At 45.3% G+C, this 26,446-nt stretch overlaps 2 protein-coding genes across 3 annotated transcripts in view; one reads left to right on the top strand and one right to left on the bottom strand.

Moving 5' to 3' along the window:
• The first annotated feature begins 8,922 nt into the window (after positions 1–8,922).
• Positions 8,923–13,484, top strand: PSMG4 (proteasome assembly chaperone 4). Its single transcript, XM_035126382.2, has 3 exons — positions 8,923–9,314; positions 11,327–11,402; positions 13,195–13,484. The coding sequence occupies exons 1-3, from the start codon at positions 9,093–9,095 to the stop codon at positions 13,314–13,316; spliced, it is 420 nt and encodes a 139-aa protein (XP_034982273.2). The 5' UTR covers positions 8,923–9,092; the 3' UTR covers positions 13,317–13,484.
• Positions 13,485–19,123: 5,639 nt separating this feature from the next.
• SLC22A23 (solute carrier family 22 member 23) overlaps positions 19,124–26,446 on the bottom strand; it is a 93,338-nt gene continuing 86,015 nt past the window's right edge. For both annotated transcript variants that reach the window (XM_035126383.2, XM_035126384.2), the window contains one exon: positions 19,124–22,187. In XM_035126383.2, the coding sequence (XP_034982274.1) occupies positions 21,830–22,187 (358 nt within the window). In that variant the 3' untranslated portion in view covers positions 19,124–21,829. The remainder of the gene's footprint in view (positions 22,188–26,446) is intronic.

Raw genomic sequence — 26,446 nt, 5'->3', positions numbered from 1 at the left:
TGAGTCACTTCACCTTAAAATGCTCCTGGATTGCCTTACCAGATGGAGAAAATTGTATAAACAATAAACACTGGGTTACTTTAATACAATTTGTAGCCCATCACTTTCAATTTTTAGGTTGCATATCTTTTTTAAAAAAATTCTACTATTAAATATTGTATTAAAAATGGCCACTGGTCCCATCACCTCCTGGCAAATAGAAGGGGAAGAAATGGAGTTATTTTACTTTCTTGGGCTCCTTGATCACTGCAGATGGTGACAGCAGTCACGAAATTAAAAGACGCCTGCTTCTTGGGAGAAAAGCAATGACAAACCTAGACAGCATCTTAAAAAGCAGAGACATCACCTTGCCTACAAAGGTCCGTATAGTTAAAGCTATGGTTTTCCCAGTAGTGATGTATGGAAGTGAGAGCTGGACCATAAAGAAGGCTGATCGCCGAAGAATTGATGCTTTTGAATTATGGTGCTGGAGGAGACTCTTGAGAGTCCCATGGACTGCAAGAAGATCAAAGCTATCCATTCTGAAGGAAATCAGCCCTGAGTGCTCACTGGAAGAACAGATCCTGAAGCCGAGGCTCCAATACTTTGGCCACCTCATGAGAAGAGAAGACTCCTTGGAAAAGACCCTGATGTTGGGAAAGATGGAGCGCACAAGGAGAAGGGGACGACAGAGGACGAGATGGTTGGACAGTGTTCTCGAAGCTACGAACATGAGTTTGACCAAACTGCAGGAGGCAGTGGAAGACAGGAGTGCCTGGCGTGCTCTGGTCCATGGGGTCACGAAGAGTCAGACACGGCTAAACAACAACAAATATTTTTTGAAAAAATTCTGCTATTTAATATTGTATTAAAAATAACAGAAAAGACAAACAGAAAATTTGAGCAGTTTGACCTGGCTCAGAAAATTTGACATGGCTCAGAAATAATTTATTATTTATTAGATCTTAACAGAATCAATAAAAACCAAACCCTTTTCTATCCCATTAAAAATGGAACGGGTTTAATTTTCTGAATGCCATCAGCAGAGTCACATTTAAAAGATCCTAATTTTCCCCCTATTTCTGGGGGAAGTGATTGGAAATGGAATGTGCTCTTAAAAGGAAACAAACACTAAACACTATTTCCATATATACCGTATGTTGAGAAGATGCTCCATCATATTCAATACTGATTTCCTCATTGTTCTCAAAAGAGATATTCCACTGGTATTTAAACTGATATTGTTTCTCCAATGCACATTTTTAAAATTCCGTTAGGCAATAAATCTTCATGGTTCTCAATTTTTGTTGCACTTCCCTTTTTCGAGGTCTCCTTTTACTTCCACAGGGACGTCCTTCCTTCCTTCATTGAAACTCTTCCCACAGCTCTGACGCTCAGTCTGGCCATACAGGCCATCAGATTCCACCTTCATCTGCAGTTTCCTAGGCAACCAGCCTAGTCTTGGAAACAACCTGCATTTAAAACAGGATTTCTGCCACCCAGCACCCTGTAACCTTTTCTTTCTTGGCTGCATTCTTCCCTTGCTTAAAAGCAGAGAATATGAAGCATAGCTGCTATGTCCAATTATAGAATTGTCTTATTTCTCGCATACATTGAAAAAAAGACATCTCTTCGAAAGTTGGCTGAAAATCAACTTACAGACCAAATTAATTTTGCTGTCTTTTCCTCGCCACGCACAGGCTACAATCTTCAAATACCAGACACAAAAAGTGATTGTGTAAAGTCATCGGCTTTATCCAGGTCAGTCAGAACTGTCGGATTCTCCGGACATATATCGTAAAAGTGGTTTCTGACTTAAGTAATAGCAGTATTACATATGCTGCAACTCCTCAAGAGGTCCAGAGGGTGGCAACACGAGAACAGGCCTTCTCTGCAGTGGCTCCCCGTCTGTGGAATGCTCTCCCCAGGGAAGTTTGCCTGGCGCCTTCATTATATACCTTTAGGTGCCAGGCGAAAACATTTCTTTTTAACCAGGCCTTTAGTTGATCTGATTGACATCCTATACCCTTTTAAAATGTGACTCTTGTGTGTGTGTGTGTGTGTTATTGTTCTTATTTTGATTTTATATATTGTGATCTTTTATATATTGTGATACCCTGAGACCTCTGGGTATAGGGCAGTATATAACATTCAATATGAATAAATAACCCTGTACCTACTTACTGTTGGGAGATTCATCCGTGTGCAGCCATACGTTTGTTGTCTGTCATATGACTGTATATGTTTCCATTCCACAGAGTGGAAGTGACGTAGACAGGATGTTTGTCTTACTGTGTTCCTAAGTGGGACTGTTGTTCCTTTGTTCTCTCTCTTTGCTGTCTGTGAAGCTAGAGAGAGGGAGCCATGATGAAGAGCTCCGTGTGTGTTTATATGTAAATAAAGTAGATTAGCCAATATGCTGCGCTACTGAATTCTGTTAACGCTCCTGCGCAACCTCTGCGGATCCCTAAAGTGTGCTGGTATCTTCTGGCACCAGTCGCTGTGATGTTCGGGCTAGAGAACGCTTATGAAGCTCCCGAACGATCGCCCAGGAGGGGGAGAACATGTCAGCCGGGCATGTGTCTCTGCCAGGGTCCTACTCAGAAGTAGGCCTTTTCCTGACACTTACCTGGGAGCAAGCCTTACTGAACTCAGCATGACTTGTGTCTGAGCAGACTTGTGTAGGATGGCATCATTAGCACTTTATTTCCTTTCTATAGGTTATCTTAGTACCCCTAACAACCGCACTGATCGCCAGTTGGAGGGAGGGAGGAACAGGGACTGAATTCAAAGCAGTCCCCCATTCCCCTCTCCTGACCACAAAACAGGTGACCAGCATTTCAACAGGTGGCCAGTACATCAAAGATGGCAACAGTCATCATCTGTTGATGGGTGTGTGGGAGGGTACTGCAAGTGCTGTAACTTGTGTAGCCTCCTGGTTCTTTGGGTTTAGACAATGACCCCTCTGTAGAAATCTGTTCACTCACAAGACCGAGAAATGCGGCAAGAGTACAATAGCAAGAATGGGTGGGGCTAAGCTCCCCAACTCTTAACAAGGGTGGCAAGGATAGCCTCCCAAACTTTCTTTTCCAGAACCGAAGTCCACTTCTCATAAGTACGTGCTCTCCACTTGGTGTGAAGGTCCAGCGAGCCGGGATGAAAAAGGCGCTGAGGACCTACGGGGTCTTTGCTTTATTTAAACATGTGCGAGCAGAGCACAGTGGGAGGAAACAGGTACCCTACATACAGCAAGCAGCAGAATCTCAAAAAACAACGAACTCCCCTCCCCCACTCGACTTCAGCTACTAATTTACACCCCTCCATTCAAATTGCTCGGCTCCCTTCCTCCAAAGTCCGAAGAGTGACTTTCTCCATGCTCTGATGAGCATCTCGTTCTCAAACCTGAGTTCTCCAGCCATTAGGAGGCCAACCCAGTTTAACAGGAATTTTCAGCCAGTAGCTATTAAACTATGTACAGTAAATTGCTTTCAACATTTTCCCCTGCGAGGAAAAAAAAACGTAGCTGTTTTGGTTTAGTGCAGGGGTCAGCAACCTTTTTCAGCCATGGGCCGGTCCACCATCCCTCAGACCATGTGGGGGGCCGGACTATATTTTGAAGAAAAAAATGAATGAATTCCTATGCCCCACAAATAACCCAGAGCTGCATTTTAAATAAAAGCACACATTCTACTCATGTAAAAACATGCCGATTCCCAGACTGTCCGCGGGCCGCATTGAGATGGCGATTGGGCCGCATCCGGCCCACGGGCCTTAGGTTGCCTACCCCTGGTTTAGTGGTTGGGTCCCCAACTGGGTGCTTGTGGGCAGTGCTTTTCTTCTTCTTTTTTTAAAAAAGGGGTGCTGGTACTGCATATCATTAGTACCCCCAGGGGGAAAAGCACTGCTTATGGGCACTAAAAAGGTAAAGGACCCCTGACAGTTAAGTCCAGTCGCAAACGACTCTGGGGTTGTGGCGCTCATCTCGCTTTACTGGCCGAGGGAGCCGACGTTTGTCCGCAGACAGTTTTTCTGGGTCGTGTGGCCAGCATGACCAAGCTGCTTCTGGTGAAACCAGAGCAGTGCAGAGAAACGGCGTTTACCTTCCTGCCACAGTGGTACCTATTTATCTGCTTGCACTGGCATGCTTTCGAACTGCTAGGTTGCCACTATGGCACCCTCAAATACTCTCCTGGTGTCCCTTAAGACTCCTTGTGCTTTCAGTGTTTTAGTTTCATTTAAAATGAACTCTCCCTGCTTTTAGTTACAGGTAGGTAGCCGTGTTGGTCTGAGTCAAAGCAAAATAAAAAAATTCCTTCAGTAGCACCTTAAAGACCAACTAAGTTTATATTTTGGTATGAGCTTTCGTGTGCATGCACACTTCTTCAGATACACTAGAAACAGAAGTGTCAGACCCCACAGAGGGTGGTGGGGGTGGGTGGGAATGGGAGATGGGCTGATGGGAGTGGTAAACCTGTAGATGGGTGTTAATGGCTGCTGATGGCTGCAATTAGTCCTGGGCTGAGGTGCTAAAGAAAGCTTGATCATGCATAATGAGATAAGAATCCGATATCTCTATTCATCCCAGGTGCTTCCATGGTTTTAAGCTTGGTAATGATTTCCAATTCAGCAACTTCCCTTTCCAGTCTGTTCCTGAAATTTCTCTGTAATAAAACAACCACCAGACTTAACATGGACACTGGTACCAGAGCCTGCAATAAACCCAGATGCCAACTTTGCTGCCACATACACCCGGACAACATCATTACTGGCCCCAGCAACATCCAACATACCATCTCAGGACTATTTAATTGCTCATCTTCTAACATTGTGTATGCCATCAAATGCCAACGGTGCCCTTCAGCTCTCTATATTGGACAAACAGGCCAAACCCTACGCCAAAGGATAAATGGACATAAATCTGACATCAGGAACCATAAGACTGAAAAACCAGTAGGAGAACACTTCAATCTCCCAGGACATTCTATACAAGATCTCAAAGCAGTAATGATGTTGTCCGGGTGTATGTGGCAGCAAAGTTGGCATCTGGGTTTATTGCAGGCTCTGGTACCAGTGTCCATGTTAAGTCTGGTGGTTGTTTTATTACAGAGAAATTTCAGGAACAGACTGGAAAGGGAAGTTGCTGAATTGGAAATCATTACCAAGCTTAAAACCATGGAAGCACCTGGGATGAATAGAGATATCGGATTCTTATCTCATTATGCATGATCAAGCTTTCTTTAGCACCTCAGCCCAGGACTAATTGCAGCCATCAGCAGCCATTAACACCCATCTACAGGTTTACCACTCCCATCAGCCCATCTCCCATTCCCACGCACCCCCACCACCCTCTGTATATATATAGGGTCTGACACTTCTGTTTCTAGTGTATCTGAAGAAGTGTGCATGCACACAAAAGCTCATACCAAAATATAAACTTAGTTGGTCTTTAAGGTGCTACTGAAGGAATTTTTTTATCTCCCTGCTTTTGTTGTTCTTGGTTGGGTCTGTGACAGGTTTTTTGGGGGGGAGGGGCTTCCTTTTGTCAGTTTTATTTATTAGGGGGAGTGTTGATGTTTTGTTTTTTGTGTTTTTGGGGTGGGGGTCTCCCCAGCTTTTTACTTCTGTGAAATAGGTATTTTGTGGTGTCCTTGAGTTTCTTAGATTTCCAAATGTGCCCCTGGACATGAAAAGGGCTGGTGACCTCTAGTATGGACCGCCAGCCAGCTTGAAGAGCACCCACCACTCAGGAGTTTACACCCTGTTCTGCAGAGCAGCTTGTTCCCCCTCCCATCCTACTGGATATCTCACACATGCAAGCTCTGTTTATTTTCTCTGCACAAATGTACATGAAGGCACATCCCTGCATTTTTTTTAAAAAAAAGTCACAATGAACGAGGTGAATTTCTGAATCATGGCAACTCTCAAAACCACAGCCACTAGAAAAAGGAGGATCGAGATTGCAGAAATAACTGTTACGTTATTCCTGTTAGGTCTGTGTAGTGCCGGTTTTACAGGATTGTTCTTTCAAGCAAGGGTACATTTTAAAATAGACACGTTTTCCCTTTAAATTCAGCACACAAGAACAGAGAAAAAGTTGAATCAGCAACTCCCGGGTGCCTCATTCATATTTATAACAGGCACGAGACCCCAGACAGGAATAAGAAATATCCTCCATCTAGTGGTCAGATGAGAAATCACTCCTCTAGGTCGTTGGTGCGTGTCTGACATTTACACCCTGAGATGTTCCACAGAACCAATTGATTTGTTGCAGCTCTCCCCCCCCCCGTTTTTTTAAAGGAAAGGAAGCAAAGCAGTGGGTGGGCAAGCAAACAGATTATATATACCGTATAATCAATTTCATCCTCACATCAACCTTGTGAGGTAGGTTAGGCTGCAAGGTGGTCTGAACTACAGCATGGCTAACCTAAGAGGTCTTAAAAAGTGAGTCATATTTTGCTAGATCTTTGGTGGGCGGTAGCTAATAAAAAAAGGGAGGGGGACCATTCTTTGTGAAAAGCGACGGCCGAGTTACCAGATTAAAGCTGTTATCCAATGCACATTTTCCAGGAACTGAGTCTCACTGAACCCAGAACAACTTACTTCCTTGTAAGATCTGAAATCCTGTGCACACTTCCAGCTCATACCTATGCAGTGGATTGTGTAACTGGGTTTAAGGCTAAAGGACCCCTGACTGTTAAGTTCAGTTGCGGACAACTCTGGGGTTGCGGCACTCATCTCGCTCTATAGGCCGAGGGAGCCGGCGTTTGTCCACAGACAGCTTCCGGGTCATGTGGCCAGCATGACTAAACTGCTTCTGGCAAACCAGAGCGGCGCAAGGAAACACCGTTTACCTTCCCGCTGTAGCGGTCCCTATTTATCTACTTGCACTTGACGTGCTTTCAAACTGCTAGGTTGGCAGGAGCAGGGACCGAACAACGGGAGCTCACCCCATCGCAGGGATTCGAACCACCAACCTTCTGATCAGCAAGCCCTAGGTTCTGTGGTTTAGACCACAGCGCCACTCGCGTCCCTGGAAATAACTGGGCTTAGGTGTATTCTAACTATGTATATCTTTGCACACAGGGGCTTTGCCTTACTAGGGAGTAATTCCCATTGAACTGCCACTGAGCTTCTCATTAAAACAGACTTAGGACAAACTGAAAAACCACAATAGGGTGATACCCTATTAGGGCCAACCAGAATGTCACAAAGTTGTGAGCAGTCTTTTGTGTTCTCCATTACTTTCCCTTCTGCTCACGAAAATGCTCATTAGGCTTAGTCTAATAAAAAGCATTCAGCTTTGGGGTGTTGTTGTTTTAACTGGACCTGTACTTCTTGTGTAATTAGAACTCTGCTGCAAAACACCTTTGGAGATGATGATGATGATAATAATAACTCATTACTTATACACCACCTATCTGACTGGTTGCTCCAGCCACTCTGGGCGGCTTCCAACAGAATATAAAAACATAACGAAACGCCAGACATTTAAGACTTCCCATACAGGGTTATGTTCAGATGATCTCATTGCATAAAATAATACAGTGCACACACCCCACAGCAAGCACAGTCAGAACCACACTTTAGACCTTCCTGTGAACATTTAACTACTGGATTTGCATCTAGTCCAGACACTTAGGAAATCTATGATCTCATCTTCATTTTCTGCTTAGCAGGTATATTCAGGAAAGAGGGTTATATGCAACTCAAAGCTGCTCGCATCTGAACTTTAGCAAGTCCATAAAGCCTATGACACAAACACACTTTCTTTCCTTGTTTTTGGAGACCTCACCTGGCTGCAAACCTCACCCCCCCCACTGGAAATAATAATAGTAATAATTTTATTATTTGTACCCCACCCATCTGACTAGGTAGCCCCAGCCACTCTGGGTTGCTTCCAACACATAACAATCTGACCCAAGTCACAATAACTTTAAAATAAACAACTTTTTATCAAATAAAGCAGGGATGCACAACCTGTGGCCCTCCAGATGTTTCTGGACTACAATTCCCATCAGCCCCAGCCAGCATAGCCGGTGATCAGGGATGATGGGAGATGTAGTCCAATAACATCAGAAGGGCGTCAGGTTATGCACCCCTGAAATAAAGCAATATTCAATAATCCAGTGCTTTTTCTGGGTGGGGGGGAGGACACAGGGGTACGCATATCCCCTAAACATTTTATGAATCTTTGTACTTTTGTCCATGTACTGTATTTATTTTTCCCACTTTGAACTATAAAATGGTGATTTTTCTCTCTATAAAATGAGAGAACCCCTGAACATTTTTTTTTTGAAAAAAAGTACTGCAATTATCCATTAGGATATAATAGTAAACAGTCAGTGCCAGATTTACGTATAAGCTAAACAAGCTATTGGTTAGGGCCCCACTCTCTTGGGGCCCCAATAAATTTTAAAGGAAAAACAACAACAGGGTGTACATTTCCAAAATATAAGATAAAAACATAGAATCATAGAATCATAGAGTTGGAAGAGACCACAAGGGCCATCCAGTCCAACCCCCTGCCAAGCAGGAAACACCATCAAAGCATTCTTGACATATGGCTGTCAAGCCTCTGCTTAAAGACCTCCAAAGAAGGAGACTCCACTACACTTCTTGGCAGCAAATTCCACTGTCGAACAGCTCTTACTGTCAAATAAACTAATAAAATAAAACCTACATACGGCTTTTTGTGTTGTGTGTGGACCTCTTAGGTCCATAAATGACCATATAGCATATATTCAACACAAAAAATCAGTGACTATTTGTTGTTGACAAAGGACAGCTGGACATATAAAGGGCCCCATTGCCTTCGGTAGCTTAGGGCCTCATCAAACCTAAATCTGGCCCTGTAAACAGTGAATACTTTTTAGCTCCCATTATCCTGGCCTTGCGACAAAAGGAAAGGAGGGTGGATTCGAGCTCCTCCCTAAAACCAGCTGCCCTTCAGCGCCGTCTGAACGGGCACATACGTACAGTATATGTAAAAGGGGAGTCGAGCCCAACTTGGCCGCCTTTGACAAACTGAAAGCGAAAAGCTTGCCGGAAGGGCCTGGGCTGCGCTCGGGGATCGCTTGCTTTGGCCTGCCTGCGGCTGTGGCTGAACTGCAGCAATGGAGGAGCTGCCGGAACCGGGGGAAGAGGCCGCCGAGCCGGTCTCGGCTGCGTCCGCTGTGGCCGCGGAGGGCGAGCGGATCTCGGTGCACAACTTCTGCGGGCGCCTGTCGGAGCAGCTGGTGCACTTCCACGCCATGCGCCTGCGGGACTCGCTCTTCCTCTGGGTCGGGGAAGGGCCCCAGCTCGGCAACCTGGCCGTGGCCATGTGCACCCCGCGCGTGAGTCCTCTCTCTCGGATGCTCTGAAACCCGGTGTTGGAGGGGTGGGGTGGGGGTGAGGGACCGGGGGACGGGGAGGATGCGTTGCAACTTCACATTTCCCAGTCCCGGATCGGTGGCGCATGCCCTTCTGGCTTGCACGGTTGCAAGGTTTGTAGCTGGGGGCAGTTAGAATAAGACCCACTATTTGACTATGGATTCAAACCCCTACAATGTGTTTTATATAATGTGACTTTTTATTTCCATTCTTTGTATATCACATTGTTGTTTTATTGCTGCAGCTGATGGCTAATGCAATTAAAGATTCGTTAGTCCCCTCCGTCCCGCCACTGGCCTCCCTCTTTGCAGGCTGGAAACGGAAAGGAGAGCCGTGGTGCTACCCGATCTGGAGAGTGCGCGCGCGGAGAAAAGCCTCCCCGGGTTCAAATCGGGCTTCTCCTTCTCCCGGGAAAAGCATGCAGAGGCTTTGATGATGGTGATGATGTCCACAACCACCGGAGAATTCTCCTAGTAGGATCAACTAATGGGAGTGTTTTAAGATCGGGAAAGCGCAGCTGATGACACTTTAGACATTTAAAGCAGATGGCTCTTCCACACACCGCGAAGGATCCTGGGAGCTGTAGTTTACCCTTGCAGAGGGAAAATTCCTAGCATTGTTAACAAACTAGAGAGCCCAGCACAGTTAACAAACTATAGCATCCCCAGGATCCTTTGGGGGAAAGGCAAGTGCATGGGGTGTTTGCAAATTTATTAAGGTATAAGTTTTCGTGGTTCGTGGTCCACTTCATTACACACACAAACTGCTTTTATTATTATTATTATTATTATTATTATTATTATTATTATTATTATTATTATTAAAATGTTTAGGGGTACAGTACTCTCATTTTCCTACTCATATTGATACACTGCCCCTCAATGAGGACAAACTTAGATTCACAAAATGCTTAGGGGTATGTGTCCCCGTGTCCCCCCAGAAAAAAGCACTGCACGCACACACACACACACACACACACACACACACACGGTTGTGGGAGCTGCAAGATGTAGGGGAGGTGAGAGGGATATGAAATGCAAAAAGAACGAGGAGCTTTTGCACCACCATGTCCCCTCTTCCCTTTCTTAGATATGTAATGGTTTTTCCCATTCACCGTATTTGAAGGCAGATTCATTTCCTGGGTTCAGTCAGACACCCTTGGCTAGTTTGCAGGTGAAGTTTGCTTGAGTGGTTCTTCCGCAAGTTTCTCTTCTGACATTACAGGCCCAAGAGTTATTACAAGCAATTCCCCCCCACCCCCTTTCTGGCCATTGTGGGAACCACAGGCGTTTTCCTGTTCCTCTTGAGCTCTGCTTATTTTGAATTCTGCTTGCTGAGCTTTCCTTAAGTAGGATACGAAGCAAAATACTCCGTAGCCAGGGAGTGAATGAGTCCTTCTCCAGCTAATCTTGAATGGGTTTGTGTGGCAGGTGTAGCACAGAAGTGACATAACTCCAGCCCAAAAGGGATATTGTGGCACTGCTGTTGGATTCTGCTTAATGATATATAGCAGGTACAGGTATCTTCAACCTTTTCAGACACAGGACCCAACTTTAACCTAAACACACACCTGGGGCCCTGCTTCTTAATCTTTTGCACATATTTGCATGGCAGTAATGCTCCTGTTATGACACACCTTAGATCAAGCTGCAAGCCACTGGTTGAAGACCAGGGATGTATTAAAGTGCTGAGTAAAATACTTCTGTATACCTCCCTCCAAAACCAGGTTTCTCTGGTAGCTGGACCTCAGTAAGAGGACAGACTTTTAAAGTTGTCTTCTGCAGCTATTTAAGAAGCATGGAAACATTTTTCTAGGCCAGGCTCTGATGGCTCTACTTGTGCCTGTGATCTGTTTTAACTTGCCATGATCCAAGCATCTCTTGTGCTCTCTCTCTCGTATATTTATGAGATAAGAAGAGAGTCACTTCTGGAGCGTGGAGAAAAACCTCACCACATCTTTTTGCTTCCTTTCCAGGACTCCATTCCAGCATCTACTTTACTCTTTGGCGACTCCTCCAACAGCACCTCCAATTCACTAGCCCAAAAATTAGGTACGTAATTGTGTGCACCTTTAAACCTGCCACACAGTGCCATGGTCTGGCTGGATGCAGAGGACTGGTGGGAGGCACCAGCTGGGAAAAAGGCTTAGAGCCTGGAGATTGGTGGTGGGCCAGAGGGAGAAGACTGGGAGCAGGAGGAAGTTTAGAAGCTGAAGAGGTAAGAGGGCTTAGTGAGCTGGGAGAGTCTGTGGCAGAGCGAAGTCCAGAATCAGAGGCAGAGGTGGAAGCAAGAGAGGAGGGAGGCCAAGAGGCAGAGATGAGTCTCCCCCTCCTACTGTAGCCCCCGCCACTCCCGGTCCACCAGAACAGGAGAGACACAAAGAAGGTGGAGAAGTTGGCACAATCTCAGATTGCTTGGGAAGAACTTGGGGAGGAGCTGGGGAAAGGTGGGGGGACCTTAATCTCTGCAACTGCCACAAAGGGGCAAGCCCTACCGAGAAGAGTCGCTGTGCTCATTAGGCCTGACACTCCTGAGCAGATCTTGCATCCTTGAATAAAGAGTTAACTCCACTTAGTGTGATTTATTGCTGGCCTGCCCCTGACACATGGGCAGGGAGCTGCAGGCCTGGAGGTCAAATGTGCCCCCCGCTAGCCAGCCCTTGGGACTCTTCCCAGGTATGCACCCTCTACCTAGATCTCACCCTTCACCAGCCCTGCTTTGCATCTGCCTTGAGTATATTTGTCTGGCTGGAATGGGTCCTTGGACTCTGATTATGCTTCTTGCTTGCCTAGATGGAGGATATAGAGGGGTATGTGTAGAAATGATTTTACTGTCCAAAGCTTAACATTTATATCCATTGCTCCATCCACTTTTGGCACAGGGATGTGGTGGCCCCCAGAAGGGATTGTGGCCCTCAGGCTGAAAACAGCTCCCTGGTCTTCCTGTAGCACAATTGAAGAGAAATAAGCCTATGGCTCTTTTTGAAACATCATATTCATTCTGAGTTATGCAGATAGTTTGGGGGTGTATGGGGTGTTAGGGGAAGGGAGGGGAAGTACCTCTGCTGGGGGAAATGTCAGGCTCCTCCTGGGGTAGTTTGCCCACCTTTGGTTCCCATCCTGCACTCAGCTCTCACCTGTGGCTCCAAGAAGCTGTCAGCATGCGACAGTGGACACACCTAGGAAATAGCTTGGGCTGTCCAGCTAAGGGCAGCTGATGGATCTCAAACCCTCAGTGAGGCTCCTGCAAATTGAGTGGATGAGAACAATATTGTGTCCAACGGTCAAGAAAGCAGCTTCTGAACGTGCTGCAGAGGGAAGCGAGGGGCAGATCCACCTGGGAAGGTAGCCATCTAGGAGAAGGAAAACTGATCCTAAACCTCTGCTACACAAATCGGGAGTGGAGTCCCTAAGGTGGTTGGATGGCGCCTTGTACGCCTCCTTCCGGCAACTCTTGCAGCCAAGCTGGTGCCAAACGTCTTGCTCTGCTGCCTTTGGACCACATCAGCGAGGACAAGAGAGGGGTCTTGTCTCCTGGGCAGCCCAGGACCTCCATACACACTGCCCAGGCTTGCGCCCCAGGGAGGTCACTTTCGTGCTTCTAACACAGCGGTTTGACCTCACCCCCAGAGGCATACTCCATTGTCTCTTGAGACAGAAGGATGCCAACAACAATGCAGGTAGCTTACTTTAGATGCCATTAGGTTATTTTCTCTCCTCCTGCCCTTAACCACTTGCCAACCCTCCTGTGAGATTTGAACTGGGTATGTCTTTTTCATTACTGCTGCAACATTAGCTCCTTCATTTTTTTTTTGCTCAGTCTTTGCATCTCTTTTTCTTTCAGCCAGCAAGACTAAAAAGCAGATTTTCGTCAGCTATAATATTAAAAATACAGACAGCAGCTTCATACTACTTGTGGAAAACCGAATCAAGGAGGAAATGACAATATTTCCAGACAAGTTTTAGCTTTGCATCGTTGTAGCATGCCTGCATTTTTGTTTCTATGTTTTTTGTTTGTTTGTTTCTAAAATAATGAATGGGATGACATGCTTTTTTTCTGTCACTGAGTGAACTTTTGCTTTTTGTACCCGTCCTAGAAGCTGTAAGGTTTGGCTGAGGGTGCCATCTACTGGATGTACTGGGAACTACACACATGATAACACAATATCTCTCTCTCTGCACTTCCCACTATGGCTTCCTTCTCACTTCTAGTGTGTTATGAAGCTAACTTGTTCCAGGGCAGTACCACTTCAACCATGGGGGACTCAGGAAATTCGGTAATCTTGAGAAAAACAAATCCCTACCTATCAAAAACCACATGGCAAGGAGAAGGGCTGACTGCCAGTTTCCTCTGTACAAGGAAGCACTGCATTTTATTGTAGGGAGAACATTCAATCATGTGAGCCTCCCCTACAGTCTTAAATGGTATGGCCCATAACAGGTTTACTGCTTCATCTGCAGCCCTGTCTTAACTAGGGAGGAGTAAATATATTGAGTTGCATCTGTAAGAGGAACTACTGCTGGCATGAATCTAGTGGAGTCATTTAGTGCTTCTTGCTGTGCTTCTGTTAAGTTCCCTATTCTTTGTGGGTTTTGTTTTGTTCTTTAAATGAGAGGGAGGTAATCTTGCTTTCCCACAAGAACAACAGGAATAAACTATTGGAGCCACTATAGCATCTGAGCATTAGTAAACTGAAGTCCATAGGCACCAGGTCTAGGGGGCCTTGGGTGGCAGAACACCCACATTTTTTTTGGAGGGAGGGGTTGGCACCCACAATGCACCTTAGCACCTCATACGCGAGGTCCAGTTTCTACTGGAAGTCGCGTCGGAGCCCCAACGCAACCTCCCAGAGGACGTCGGAAGCCCTGCCAGGCCCCTGAACGCGATTTCAGGTAGAAACTGGAAATCGTTTTGGAGGCCTCACAAGACCTCGGATGTAACCTCCGAGAGACCCGTTAAGGCCTGGTGCCCCTGGTGATGGTCAATCTGAAGCATGTATTTGGAGAGATGGTTCAAATGCACTTCCAACCTAGTGGCCTGTAGTTGGACTACAACTTCCACCAGCTACTGCCATCATAGCCAGTGGCCAAGGATGATGGGAACTGTAGTCCCAGCTACAGCTAGAGGTCAGCAGGTTAAATTTTTTTTTTTTGGGGGGGGAGGCTGCTTTAAACAAATGAATAGTGCAAGAAGTGCACAGCCCAAACGGGAAGTTCTCCTGTGTGAGCATGGAGGCAGGAGGAGAGTTTAATGAGATACTAGTCATGAAGACTAATGCTCTCCTGGTTTGACAAGTTTAATAGGTTGGCGTTTTGCAGGAACGACAGTGCCTTGTGGCTCACCTTTGATAGGAGCATGAGATAGGAGCCTTATGCCCAATCCAAGCTGTGGGGCCGCTCTAGCTCAGTATTGTGTTCAGTGCCTGGCTGTGGTACTGTAGGTTCTCAGTCTAGATGCCTTTCCCAGACATATCACAGAGATGCTGGAGACTGGACCAGGATTGCATGTACTCGGTTAGTGAGCTACAACACTTAGAACTGATGGGATGGATCCAGTGGAGAGAGCAGGTCTTAATGTGTGACATGATTTTTAATGTTTTAACACGCTTTTATGGATGCCTTTAAGCTGCCTTGACACTAGGCACAGGTATATTTAAATATTTCAGTTAAAAATAATAGGGCTTGCCGATCAGAAGGTTGGCGGTTTGAATCCCCGTGACGGGGTGAGCTCCCGTTGGCTCGGTCCCAGCTCCTGCCAACCTAGCAGTTCGAAAGCACATCAAAGTGCAAGTAGATAAATAGGTACTATTTAAATAGGCTGTGCTACAGCGGGAAGGTAAACTGCATTTCCATGTTCTGCTCTGGTTCGCCAGAAGCGGCTTTGTCATGCTGGCCACATGACCTGGAAGCTGTATGCCGGCTCCCTCGTCCAATAACGCGAGATGAGCGCCACAACCCCAGAGTCGTCCGCGACTGGACCTAATGGTCAGGGGTCCCTTTACCTTTACCTGCCTAAAGGAGCTTTTGAGCAGAGAGGTTGATAGTGTGCCGCTGGCAAGACAGACGAGTGTGGGGTTTGTTTTTTTCTAATGGGGCAATGTCTTTTATTCCTGTACGTTTACATACAAAGTTGTTCAGCAGGTACAATGGATGTGACATCATGCAGACATTTAGCTTTGAAGACGGTTCTTCAGTAGTTTACTTTTAAGCTTGTGCTACGAAGCACCACCAAAGCACTCGTGGTTTATTTTAATTAAAAAAAGAACTGTAGAGTAACGACGATTAGTCAGTAGAATTTCATCAAACTGAGGGAAAGGGGAAGGAAATCTCACCCACTACAGACATAAGCACGCTACTCCATTCTCAAAAAAATGTTTTCACACAGTACGTTTAAAAATGAGGATTCGTTAACATTTTTAAAAGAAATGAAGTGTGGAAGATCTGCCACGCTTAACTGGTTTCTTTCTGTCCCAGCTACAGATGCAACTTGACATCACATTCAGAATTCATTATAATGGCACTTCTGAGTAGGGTGATCTCCCCCCCCCCAAATTTCATTTGGCTTTCGGAAGTGGCAACATAAATGAAATACTTCCAACTGGTAATAATAATAAGGCAGCCTGTATCTCAAAACATCCCCATCTCATATAGGGGATACATCATCGCAACTGCTTTCTACCCCATCTTTATAGTGTTTTGGTAACAGAAACGGATACAGAAAACCTAAATAAAAAAATCAGTCCTGATTAATGCTATTAAAAATGGGTTTTAAGTAAAATATTTCAGTGCTAAATTTAAAACTGAAAAAGCTAGACCAGGGGTGGCCAACTTCCAAGAGACTGCGATCTACTCACAGAGTTAAAAAATCTACCCCCTTTTTTGGGTTCAGGTCAAAGTTGTTGAGCTTCTTTAGGGAGGAGGAAAGTGACGCCGAGCTTTTTTTAGGGAGGAAAGCCCCGTTTTTTAGGGGTGCAGGGCAAAGATGTTGAGCTTTTTTTTAGGGGAGCCAACGTTTTTTAGCTTCTTTGGGGGGAGCTGGTGATCTACCCTGCCACAGACATCCAGTGATCTACTGGTAGATCACGATCTACCTGTTGGACATGCCTGAGCTAGACAAACTGACCAATCTTGGCTCATACGTAGAAAAAAATGGGGAAATGGCTGAAGTCTATACAGTGGTACCTTGGTTGTCGAACTTAATCCGTTCCAGGAGTCTCTTCCTGCACTCAAGCGGAAGCTGCGGAAGCCGTGTCGGACGTTCGGCTTCCAAATAACATTTGAAAACCAGGGATACTTCTGGGTTTTTGGCGTTCGGGAGTCAAAATGTACATGTACCAAGGCGTTCGAGAACCAAGGTATGACTGTAGTTGATTACTAGTACTTTCCCTATTAGGATGAACTCGAGGTGAGGTTTCTGTTATCTTCAGACCTGGCAACTACTTAATTGGGATGACTGGCTGCCTTGGTTCTTGACCTCCACTCCATGGGTTCCTATGAAGAGTACTGAATGTTATGTGTCCATCTAGAATCACCTGGCAATCAACACCTTTCAGTCGTCATCCTGCCGCAACCATGGTCATCTGCCAGCATGTGTGCCAAAGCTGGTCTTTTAGTCGCATTGCTATAGGCTGAGTCAGCCTTTGGCACAGCCCCACTGACGTGTTTAGTATGGCTTGTGGTAGCATAGCGGAAACTGACCTGAGGACAAGATGTCCTCAAGCACTCAGCTCCTTCACCTCAGTCATGGCTAGAAGTCAGTAGAGGCAACTGAAAACCACAACTCCTACAGGCTGAGGCTGCAGTGACTGCTAGTGTCTTCCTTTCCCCATGAACTCTTCCCTTGTGTTTACCAGCAAAGGAGGGACGGACATGGCCAATGTCAAAGTGTTACTTTTAATGGAGTGTTCACGGACTATGAAGGGGACTATCTGAAGAAGGAACAAGGAACAAAACACTACCAATGAAGGCATGGTTGCATGGTCTGGTTCCCTCTCTCGTATGAGGGTGATATTTGAACAGCCTTTTTTCCTGCTAAGGAAGAACTCACTAGGACCAGCCAGGAGGTAGATTGTTTTTAAGCAGAGATGAAGATTGTGCAACAGAGGATGCTTTCTTTCTTGATTTATTTCCCGGCAAAGGCTTGTGATGTACACAGTTGTTCCCTTTCATCTCTGCTCAAAGCAGAGGTTTGCAGTAAAGTGCAAAACTTAACTGGTTGCAGGCTGAATAATAATAATAATAATAATAATAATAATAATAATAATAATAATGTATTGAATTTATATGCCGCCCTATACCTGGAAGTCTCAGGGCGGTTCACCGAACAATGTGCACACTATGGTCAATGGTGCCCCTACAAGATCCTACATTGGCTCCCAGTACGTTTCCGAGCACAGTTCAAAGTGTTGGTGCTGACCTTTAAAGCCCTAAATGGCCTCGGTCCAGTATACCTGAAGGAGCGTCTCCACCCCCATCGTTCTGCCCGGACACTGAGGTCCAGTGCCGAGGGCCTTCTGACGGTTCCCTCGTTGCGAGAAGCCAAGTTGCAGGGAACCGGGCAGAGGGCCTTCTCGGTGGTGGCGCCTGCCCTGTGGAACGCCCTCCCATCAGATGTCAAAGAGAAAAGCAGCTACCAGATTTTTAGAAGACATCTGAAGGCAGCCCTGTTTAGGGAGGCTTTTAATGTTTAATTGTTTTATTTCATTTTTCTGTTGTAAGCTGCCCAGAGTGGCTGGGGAAACCCAGCCAGATGGGCGGGGTATAAATAATAAATTATTATTATTATTATTACAACCTTCCACGAATCATTGCCTGCCTCCCTTGTACACTGTTGCAGAGCCTTAAAAAGTGAAATGGAAACCAGTGTTTCCTCAAAGATGGGCTTGTCAAACTCCCAACCCTCTGGCAGTGTGCACATGCTTGTTGCATGTAGAGGCCTACTACATAATGCCTACACAATGAGGACTGTGGCCTAGATGCGAAAACAGAAAGCCAACTCAAATGGCTGACAAGCTTCGATATGCAGCTGACAGGCCTGTCTTAAGGACACAAAGGATATGTGGGTGAGGAGCAGACAACAGGGCAGTCCAGAAATTCCTGGTTCCTATGGAGATGTCATCATCACAGTACAGATGTCAACATCACATTACGGTAAGGCTGTAATAACTTGCAACCGGTTTAGATGGTGAGCTGTGTTCAGCTACATGCTATGGAGATATCGGGGCTTCCAGAAACCTTGGTTGCTTGAGACCTCCAGAACAGAGCACCTGACATTAGAGAAGTACTTTTCACAAGTTATACAGGACCGTAGTGCAGCAAATTCAGTAGTGCTCTTTGCTCGGATGGTAAGTTAGTGCTAATCTTGTCCCTTCGTCGAAAGCTGGTTTGAATCTGTTAAGCACCGTGAGGTACTGGGCGCTATCAAAAGAATGTTTAAAGTATCTTCAGCAAAAGTACTGTAGTATTGCGAAGGGAAATGAACATTTGCTTTTGGACCAAGGGAAAACTGTAAAATAAGCTGGAAACAAAATTCAAAGCTGGAAATTGATTAAAAAGTGAGGTTTCCAACGATATAAATAAAAGGGGAGAAAAATCAAAAGATTAATTTTTATATAATTCTTTTTAAAAAAATATATATCACCAAGTGCTCCCATCACCTTACATAGTCCATTAAATATGTTGAGAAACTCCCTCTCTCTTGCTTTTGCATGTTTGTAAAGTTAAGGAGCATCACATCAGAACAGGAAAGTAGAAAGCGCAGCAGGCAAAAGAAATGAGCACAACAAAGACTTTAATGGTGTTAAAATGCAATGAACTCCACAGGCTGGCATGTGGTCCACATGATTCATTACACTATTCTAAGACTATATGCACAGAGACGGGGAATTAAAAATCTGTTTTGTACCACAAGGATTGCAAAAGTGCTGTGTGTTGGCCTAGACCTTTTGCACGTCCATAACCAAATTCTCTCTCTGCCTCTCTCTAAAATGCTTTTCAGGGGCCCACTCTTGTTTAAAAACAACGAAAAAAAATTATACTTCATAGATTTTACTGAAATGCTAGGGATGTTCCTGATAGGTTGCTTGCTAACAAGCATTATATAAAAGGCGTTACACAAATTTGGCACATGAATACTGCACAATTCAAAGAGGCCTTATTTTTCACTGCAAGGTTGTAATAGTCTCGACATAAAAGAAGAATGGAGAGGAATAAAGTGGCCTTTCTTGTGGTTGAAGCCAGACAGTTTATTAGAGAGTGTAAGAAAGATGGGGCTCGCACTTTTTCAAGTCCCACTCAGGTGAATGCAGCAGTGGTACTTTAGGGGGGGAAATTATTTCAGTGTTGTTGTCTTTCCCTCAACGGGGCTTGAGAAAAATTTTCCCCGAGTGTCTCATCCTCTGTATGAAAGTTACCAGCTTTACAACAACGTCATTTTTTTTCTTCTCAAGTACATACATTCTTGCCTCTTAGATCAGGCCCATTTTGCCCTCCTAGCAAAAAGCCAGCACTGAAATGCTGCACAACTTGCTACATTACAAGCCGCTTTTGTGGGCTTGGTCGCAGGAATGCAAAAAGCAGCCTGGCAGAGGAAGAAAGAAGAAACACAAGCAAGTTAACAGACAATATATAGAGCAAAGAAGGGTCACGGCAGGGAGGAAAGCACACCGGGGGCGGGGGGGAAAGAGTCCCTTTCCTTCACCCACAAATGCAAGATGTACATCAAACAAAGTGACACGTCACCACACATCTGGCTGCTGCACTCATTTAAATGGCTGTACCACTGGGCAATCACAAATGCATGGTCTGAGTGGATGGGGAGGGAAGGGGACCGTTAAGTATAAGCAAAGTAGCTGCAACTCCAGAACATCCTTGGACAAAGCTGGCTCTGCAAGGCTCTTGCGCAACAAACACGGCTTGAGCAGCCAACATATGTTTGTGTTAAGAACATTTAAATCGTTGTTAGCTTTTGGTGGAAGAGGAAGGAAGAGGGTTGCTCTTTTTATTTTTTATTTTTGCTTTGTTGACATCCTGATCCTAAACCCATTTTAAGCAGGAGCAACCTCTGTTGAATTACGGTGTCTAAATACATTTAGGATCAGGGGACGTCTGTTTTCAGCCAAGTGAACCATAGGGGGCCAATGCATTTGTTTATTGGGGGGGGGAGGAGAAATCCTACAAGAGCACTTGGGATTTTTATTTTGGTGCACTTCAAGTGGCCATTTCCCACAAGCTTTCACGTTGGAAAATGGCAGCCGGCTGATAATATGCAAACCTATTCTTGGAAAAGCACTATTACACATCTCATAAGGAAACCACTCTGGTCTCCATTAAACATCCAAAGAGCCTGTTTGGTTTATTATTCCCCATCTCCCCATCTCCTCTTCCCCTAACCCGAAGCATTAATTTATCATATCATTTCATTAACAGCTTACCACTCATATTAGTCTGTTAAAATCAGTCTTTGGGGGACAGGGAGGGCTCACAGCTGAGCCAGTGTTGGGATAGACAGAACTTTCCAGTCTAGCCACTTCTGGACCAAGCATGTTCAAGTCCTTCCCAAATTGGAAATATTCTCATAGAAAAAGCACTACCTTATAGTCCCTAGAACCTGTGTTAGGTCAGAACCACTTTAGGTAAAGCCTTGTTTACCACTGAGTAATGAATTTTGAAATTGCTTATTGTTGTTGTTATTATTACTAATAATAAACACTTGAAAGAATTCCCTATAAAGAGACACATTCCTCTTTTAAATCCACATGCCTGATCTCCATTGGAAAAACCATAGTTTGCTTGTGCAGTGGTTTCTTTTAAATCAAGTTTAGAAAACAGCTTTTTAAAAAACAGACTACAGCTCACTAACCAAACTCGATTTCTGCTGCCTAGAACGGAGTTGGAATTTTAAGTGAGAGCTTTGTATGCACACTTATACAGTAGGTAAACTGCAAGACGGGCTGGTAGTAGGGAGGACTGGATTATCTGGAGAGACAAAGAAAATTGGTTGAACCTAAAACGTCAGTAGTCAAAGAATTCTTTGTCGCAGCAAGGAGATGCTTCATTCCTCCAACAAAAGCACAAAGAGACAATAAAAAGCAAAACGTATCTCATGATTTCTATCTTGGAATGTCTGCTCTTACGGAGAACAACGCGGCTTCATGTTTGTGGTCAACAAAGGAGAAAAGGGAATAAAGTGCTTCATGGTGGGGAGAATCATTAAAATAAATAGAAACATTTCATGGCAGGAAGAAAAGAAAAGTTCCGACGGGCAGTTTTGTCTCCAGCCAGTTTGCTTTGATGATGAATTCCCCCCCCATTACTGGTTCCAAAGCAATTTGCACCCCAATCAAAAGATTCCTACGAAAAGTGGCTTTAGCAGCAGAGTCCAAATCCCCCATTTATCTGTCCCTTTAATTTCACTGGTCTGTAAACCTCTTGTGGAAAGCACTGCCTCACCAAAAGTGCTTTCTCCTCCAGCCGGCCAGCTATATCGCCTTCATCCCGTTGGCAGTGACGCTCTCGGACACTCCGTCGTTCACGGCGGCCGAATCATGGAGGCCAGAGTAATCCTTGAGTTCGGAGTTTGTCAGCAGCAGAGGCTGTTCCCCCTTCTTGTGCGGCAGGAGGGGCTGGCGGGTGTAATGTTCGCCATCTGGAATGTTCTCCGGCAGGTTCTGGTTTTTGCTCTCGGGCAGCAGGAGGATACAGATGATGCAGATGAGGGTGCAGCAGGCAAAGATGACATGGTGCAGGAAGTAGCCTTTCTGGTTGTGGAGCTCCATGATGGGCGCCGTGAGCATGCCAAAGCCTGCGCTCGCCTGGACGAGGCCAAGCCCACCTCCCCTGTGGAAATGAGCATGCATAGATATATAGGTAACAAAAATCAGTTTGGTTACAGATTTACCAGTTTGCAATGTTACGGCATCATAAACGCATCAGAATTGTATATGCAGTTGCCCATACGGCGGAGTCGCCTTTGAAACGGTTCACTTCACTTATGCACCAACTTCTTTTAATAAGGAAACCCAAAGCAGTTTGCCACAATTAGAACATCGCAATTAAAATGCCAACAGGAGCAGTTAGTGTATACTTCTGGAAGGTCTTTAAATGCACCTCAAAAAGCAGAAAGGTCCAACCTTCCTGTACTAGCAAGTTCCACAGGAATGGGTCCCTGGCTCATAGCTGCCAAGTCTCCCGTTTTCCCCGGGAAACCCCCGTTTTTACTTACCTTTCCCCGGTGGTCCCCCTTTATCACTTCGTCTCCCGTTTTTCTCCGTTATTTTCTCCTGCCGGTGGCCATTTTTTTTTCTGATTTGCCCTTCTATGGGCACAAAAATGGCCACCGCCGGCTTCAAAAGTCACATCTACGCATGACCGGAAGTGCGTAGATGCGACTTCCTGTGTCGGCGGCGGCCATTTTGGTGCCCATAGATGGGCGGGCTGACACCGGAAGTTGCGTCGACGCACTTCCGGTCATGTGTAGAAGCTACTTTTGAAGCCGGCGGTGGCCATTTTTGGTGCCCATAGAAGGGCAAAGCGACACCGGAAGTTACATCGACGCAACTTCCGGTGTCACACGGCTGCCGGTCCCGGATTCTGCAGTCCGGGACTTGGAAGGTAAGCCCTGGCTGTGTACCTTCTGCTGCTCCAGACTCCAAAAATCATGCTCTCTCTCCTGGAGCATCGTAAAGTAATTCTTTCCTCCACCCTTTCAATAGAGAAAGGGCAACTCCACTGACAACTTCATGAAGCTTAAATTGTGTCAAAAAATGGCAATTAGTAGCCCAAAATGATTCATTCTTTAAGTTTCCTCCTGGAATAAGGAGGCTCCCCAGCAACCCAACCGTAACATTCTTTGCCTTCAATTCCTAATATAATTTATTACTGTGAATGTATTTTCCCCATCTTTAGTAGGTGGGGGGGGCAGGGGGTGGGCACACGATGGGACACTGCTCAGCTTTTGGACTAAGCAGCTAGACTCCTCCTTCTAGGGGTGGCAAGGGCTCTAAAAGTAAGAGGCACCTTGGAATGAAAAGGGGTTAGACCTCGATTGGTACTCCTCAAAGTTATCTGCACCTTTGGAAGGAAAAAACTAAGAGTTCTGCCCTAGTTAATTTCATGTCAATGATACCCCATCATCTTACTCAGATTTTACCTGGCCATTTCAATGGTCCCAGATATTTACTACCCTTCACACCCAGTTGGGGAAGAAAACCAAGAAGGATCAATTTCCATGCCCTTGAAAATCCAAATTCTGTGTGCTTTGAGTAAAAATTATTCCACACAACCCAACCCTGGCCATTTAAAAAAAATAAGCAGAAACAATGAAGTCTTATAATTGTGAAACTAGTGTGGATATGTTGCCTAGTTTAAATTTGTAGCAATTCACCAAACACCACTTAATAACATCAATGATGGAAAAGGAGGAAACTTATGCTAAGATATAATATACAAAGGGCAACCACTCATAATTGCCCATCTGTTGCTTTCATGAGCGAGTCTACTTTCTATCTCCAGATCGCTAAAAACTAACTTGTGAAATTCTCTTTTGTCATCACTAGGGAGCAGGCTTTCCTCAGATTTATACAGAGCCACTTAAAAATAATGAGGAACTACAGTGATTGAATCATAGAATCATAGAGTTGGAAGAGACCACAAGGGCCATCCAGTCCAACCCCCTGCCAAGCAGGAAACACCATCAAAGCATTCTTGACATATGCCTGTCAAGCCTCTGCTTAAAGACCTCCAAAGAAGGAGACTCCACCACACTCCTTGGTAGCAAATTCCACTGCCGAACAGCTCTTACTGTCAGGAAGTTCTTCCTAATGTTTAGGTGGAATCTTCTTTCTTGAAGTTTGAATCCATTGCTCCGTGTCCGCTTCTCTGGAGCAGCAGAAAACAATTTTTCTCCCTCCTCCATATGACATCCTTTCATATATTTGAACATGTCTATCATATCACCCCTTAACCTTCTCTTCTCCAGGCTAAACATACCCAGCTCCCTAAGCCGTTCCTCATAAGGCATCGTTTCCAGGCCTTTGACCATTTTGGTTGCCCTCTTCTGGACACGTTCCAGCTTGTCAGTATCCTTCTTGAACTGTGGTGCCCAGAACTGGACACAGTACTCCAGGTGAGGTCTGACCAGAGCAGAATACAGTGGTATTATTACTTCCCTAGATCTAGAAGCTATACTCCTATTGATGCAGCCCAGAATTGCATTGGCTTTTTTAGCTGCTGCATCACACTGCTGACTCATGTCAAGTCTGTGGTCTACCAAGACTCCTAGATCCTTTTCACATGTACTGCTCTCAAGCCAGGTGTCACCCATCCTGTATTTGTGCCTTTCATTTTTTTTTTTTTTGCCCAAGTGTAGTACTTTACATTTCTCCTTGTTTGCTTTGGCCCAGTTGTCTAATCTGTTAAGGTCATTTTGAAGTGTGATCCTCAAAATGAAAAAGACATTTTATAGTTACGGTTCTTTATCATTCTTCCACTCTAAAATTCTGAATATTTCTTTTCTCGTCAGTTAGTCATTCAGTCAGCCAACAGGGTGCCGTCAGATTAAAGAAATATCTGCTACCAACTGGATGAATTTTAGTTGATTGATGAAATCTGCACACATTTACAGATGAAGGAATCATACTTTGTTTTCAGATGATACAAATTCCTGTCATGGCAGGCCCAATCCTGCATTCTATTCCATTCCATGTGTGAGAGGGAGGAATGCCACTTCTACGATGGGGCCTGCCACCCATGGCTTAGGTAGCTTCACATTTTTAAAAGAGTATAGTGCTTAAAATATCTTTCCCCAATTAATCCAAGAGCTGGTACAGCACTGCATCTTATCCACAAAAAGTGGCCAGTATGAATCACTTCTCTGTCAGAAATTTATTAGATGGCATCAGAGAAACCACTGTCTCAGGTGCAACACTGGCTATAGGAAATATGGGGATAAACTGCTTTGGCCCAGTACAGTATACCCAAAGGAGCATCTCCACCCCTATCGTTCAGCCCAGACACTGAGGTCCAGTTCTGAGGGCCTTCTGGCGGTTCCCTCACTGCGAGAAGTGAGGTTACAGGGAACCAGGCAGAGGGCCTTCTTGGTAGTGTCACCCCCCCCCCCGTGGTGGAACGCCCTCCCATCAGATGTCAAGGAAATAAACAGCTATTAGACTTTTAGAAGACATCTGAGGGCAGCCCTGGCTCGGGAAGTTTTTTATGTTTGATGTTTTATTGTGCTTTTAATATTCTGTTGAGAAGCTGCCCAGAGTGGCTGGGGAAACCCAGCCGGATGGGCGGGGTATAAATAAAGTGTTGTTGTTGTTGTTGTTGTTGTTGTTGTTGTTGTTGTTATTCTCATCTTGACCTTGCAGTACGGTTGTATAGATTAAAAGATAAGCTTTGCCAAAAGCTCTGAATATGCTAACAGTCTCTCTCCAAATGCTAACTGTTACTTTTTCCAGCTGATTCCTCCGATTAATCAACTGAAAACTGAAAACCTAACAGTGAAATACCATCCAATCAGGAGCGGCGGCTGCTTACCAGGACAGTGCAGGGGTGTTGCAGGGTGATGGTAAAGCCAACCCAACGCTCCTACTGGCCCACCCAAGCAGGCCCAACCTCACCATTATCTATGCCACCACCTCCTGTTTCAGCAAATGGCAGCAACACCATTGTTGGGAGGGAGGTGGCATGGCACTGCCCCCCCCCACTAGCCAATCCTGCCAAGAGAAACCTCAGTGCTCAGGAATCAGACCCACAAACATCATACCGGCCCTTCTTTTCTGCAAGAAGAGCATTTCAAGTCTACTTCCCTTTTTTATTGCCGTGGGCTCAGATGTCTGACAGAGCCGTAAGACTGCTTTGCAAATCCCTATGGATATAAAAACTGCATCCAGATTTATTTTGCACTACCCTGTTCTTGTCTGTCCCGGTCCCAGTTAGGAGAGTCCGGCCATGAATGGCTATCCAATGCAGATTCAGAGAGCTGCCGTTCCACTGGCATACACAGAATTAAGCACTGTGCTAGTAGGCTACTACAACAGGACACGAAGGACTTGCGCTTAGCAAAGCCTTCATCGCAAGCACTCGGCCCCTGCAGC

This window comes from Zootoca vivipara, chromosome 8, assembly GCF_963506605.1.
Source record: "Zootoca vivipara chromosome 8, rZooViv1.1, whole genome shotgun sequence".
Lineage (NCBI taxonomy): Eukaryota > Metazoa > Chordata > Lepidosauria > Squamata > Lacertidae > Zootoca > Zootoca vivipara.
This window is presented reverse-complemented; position numbering and strand designations above follow the sequence as displayed.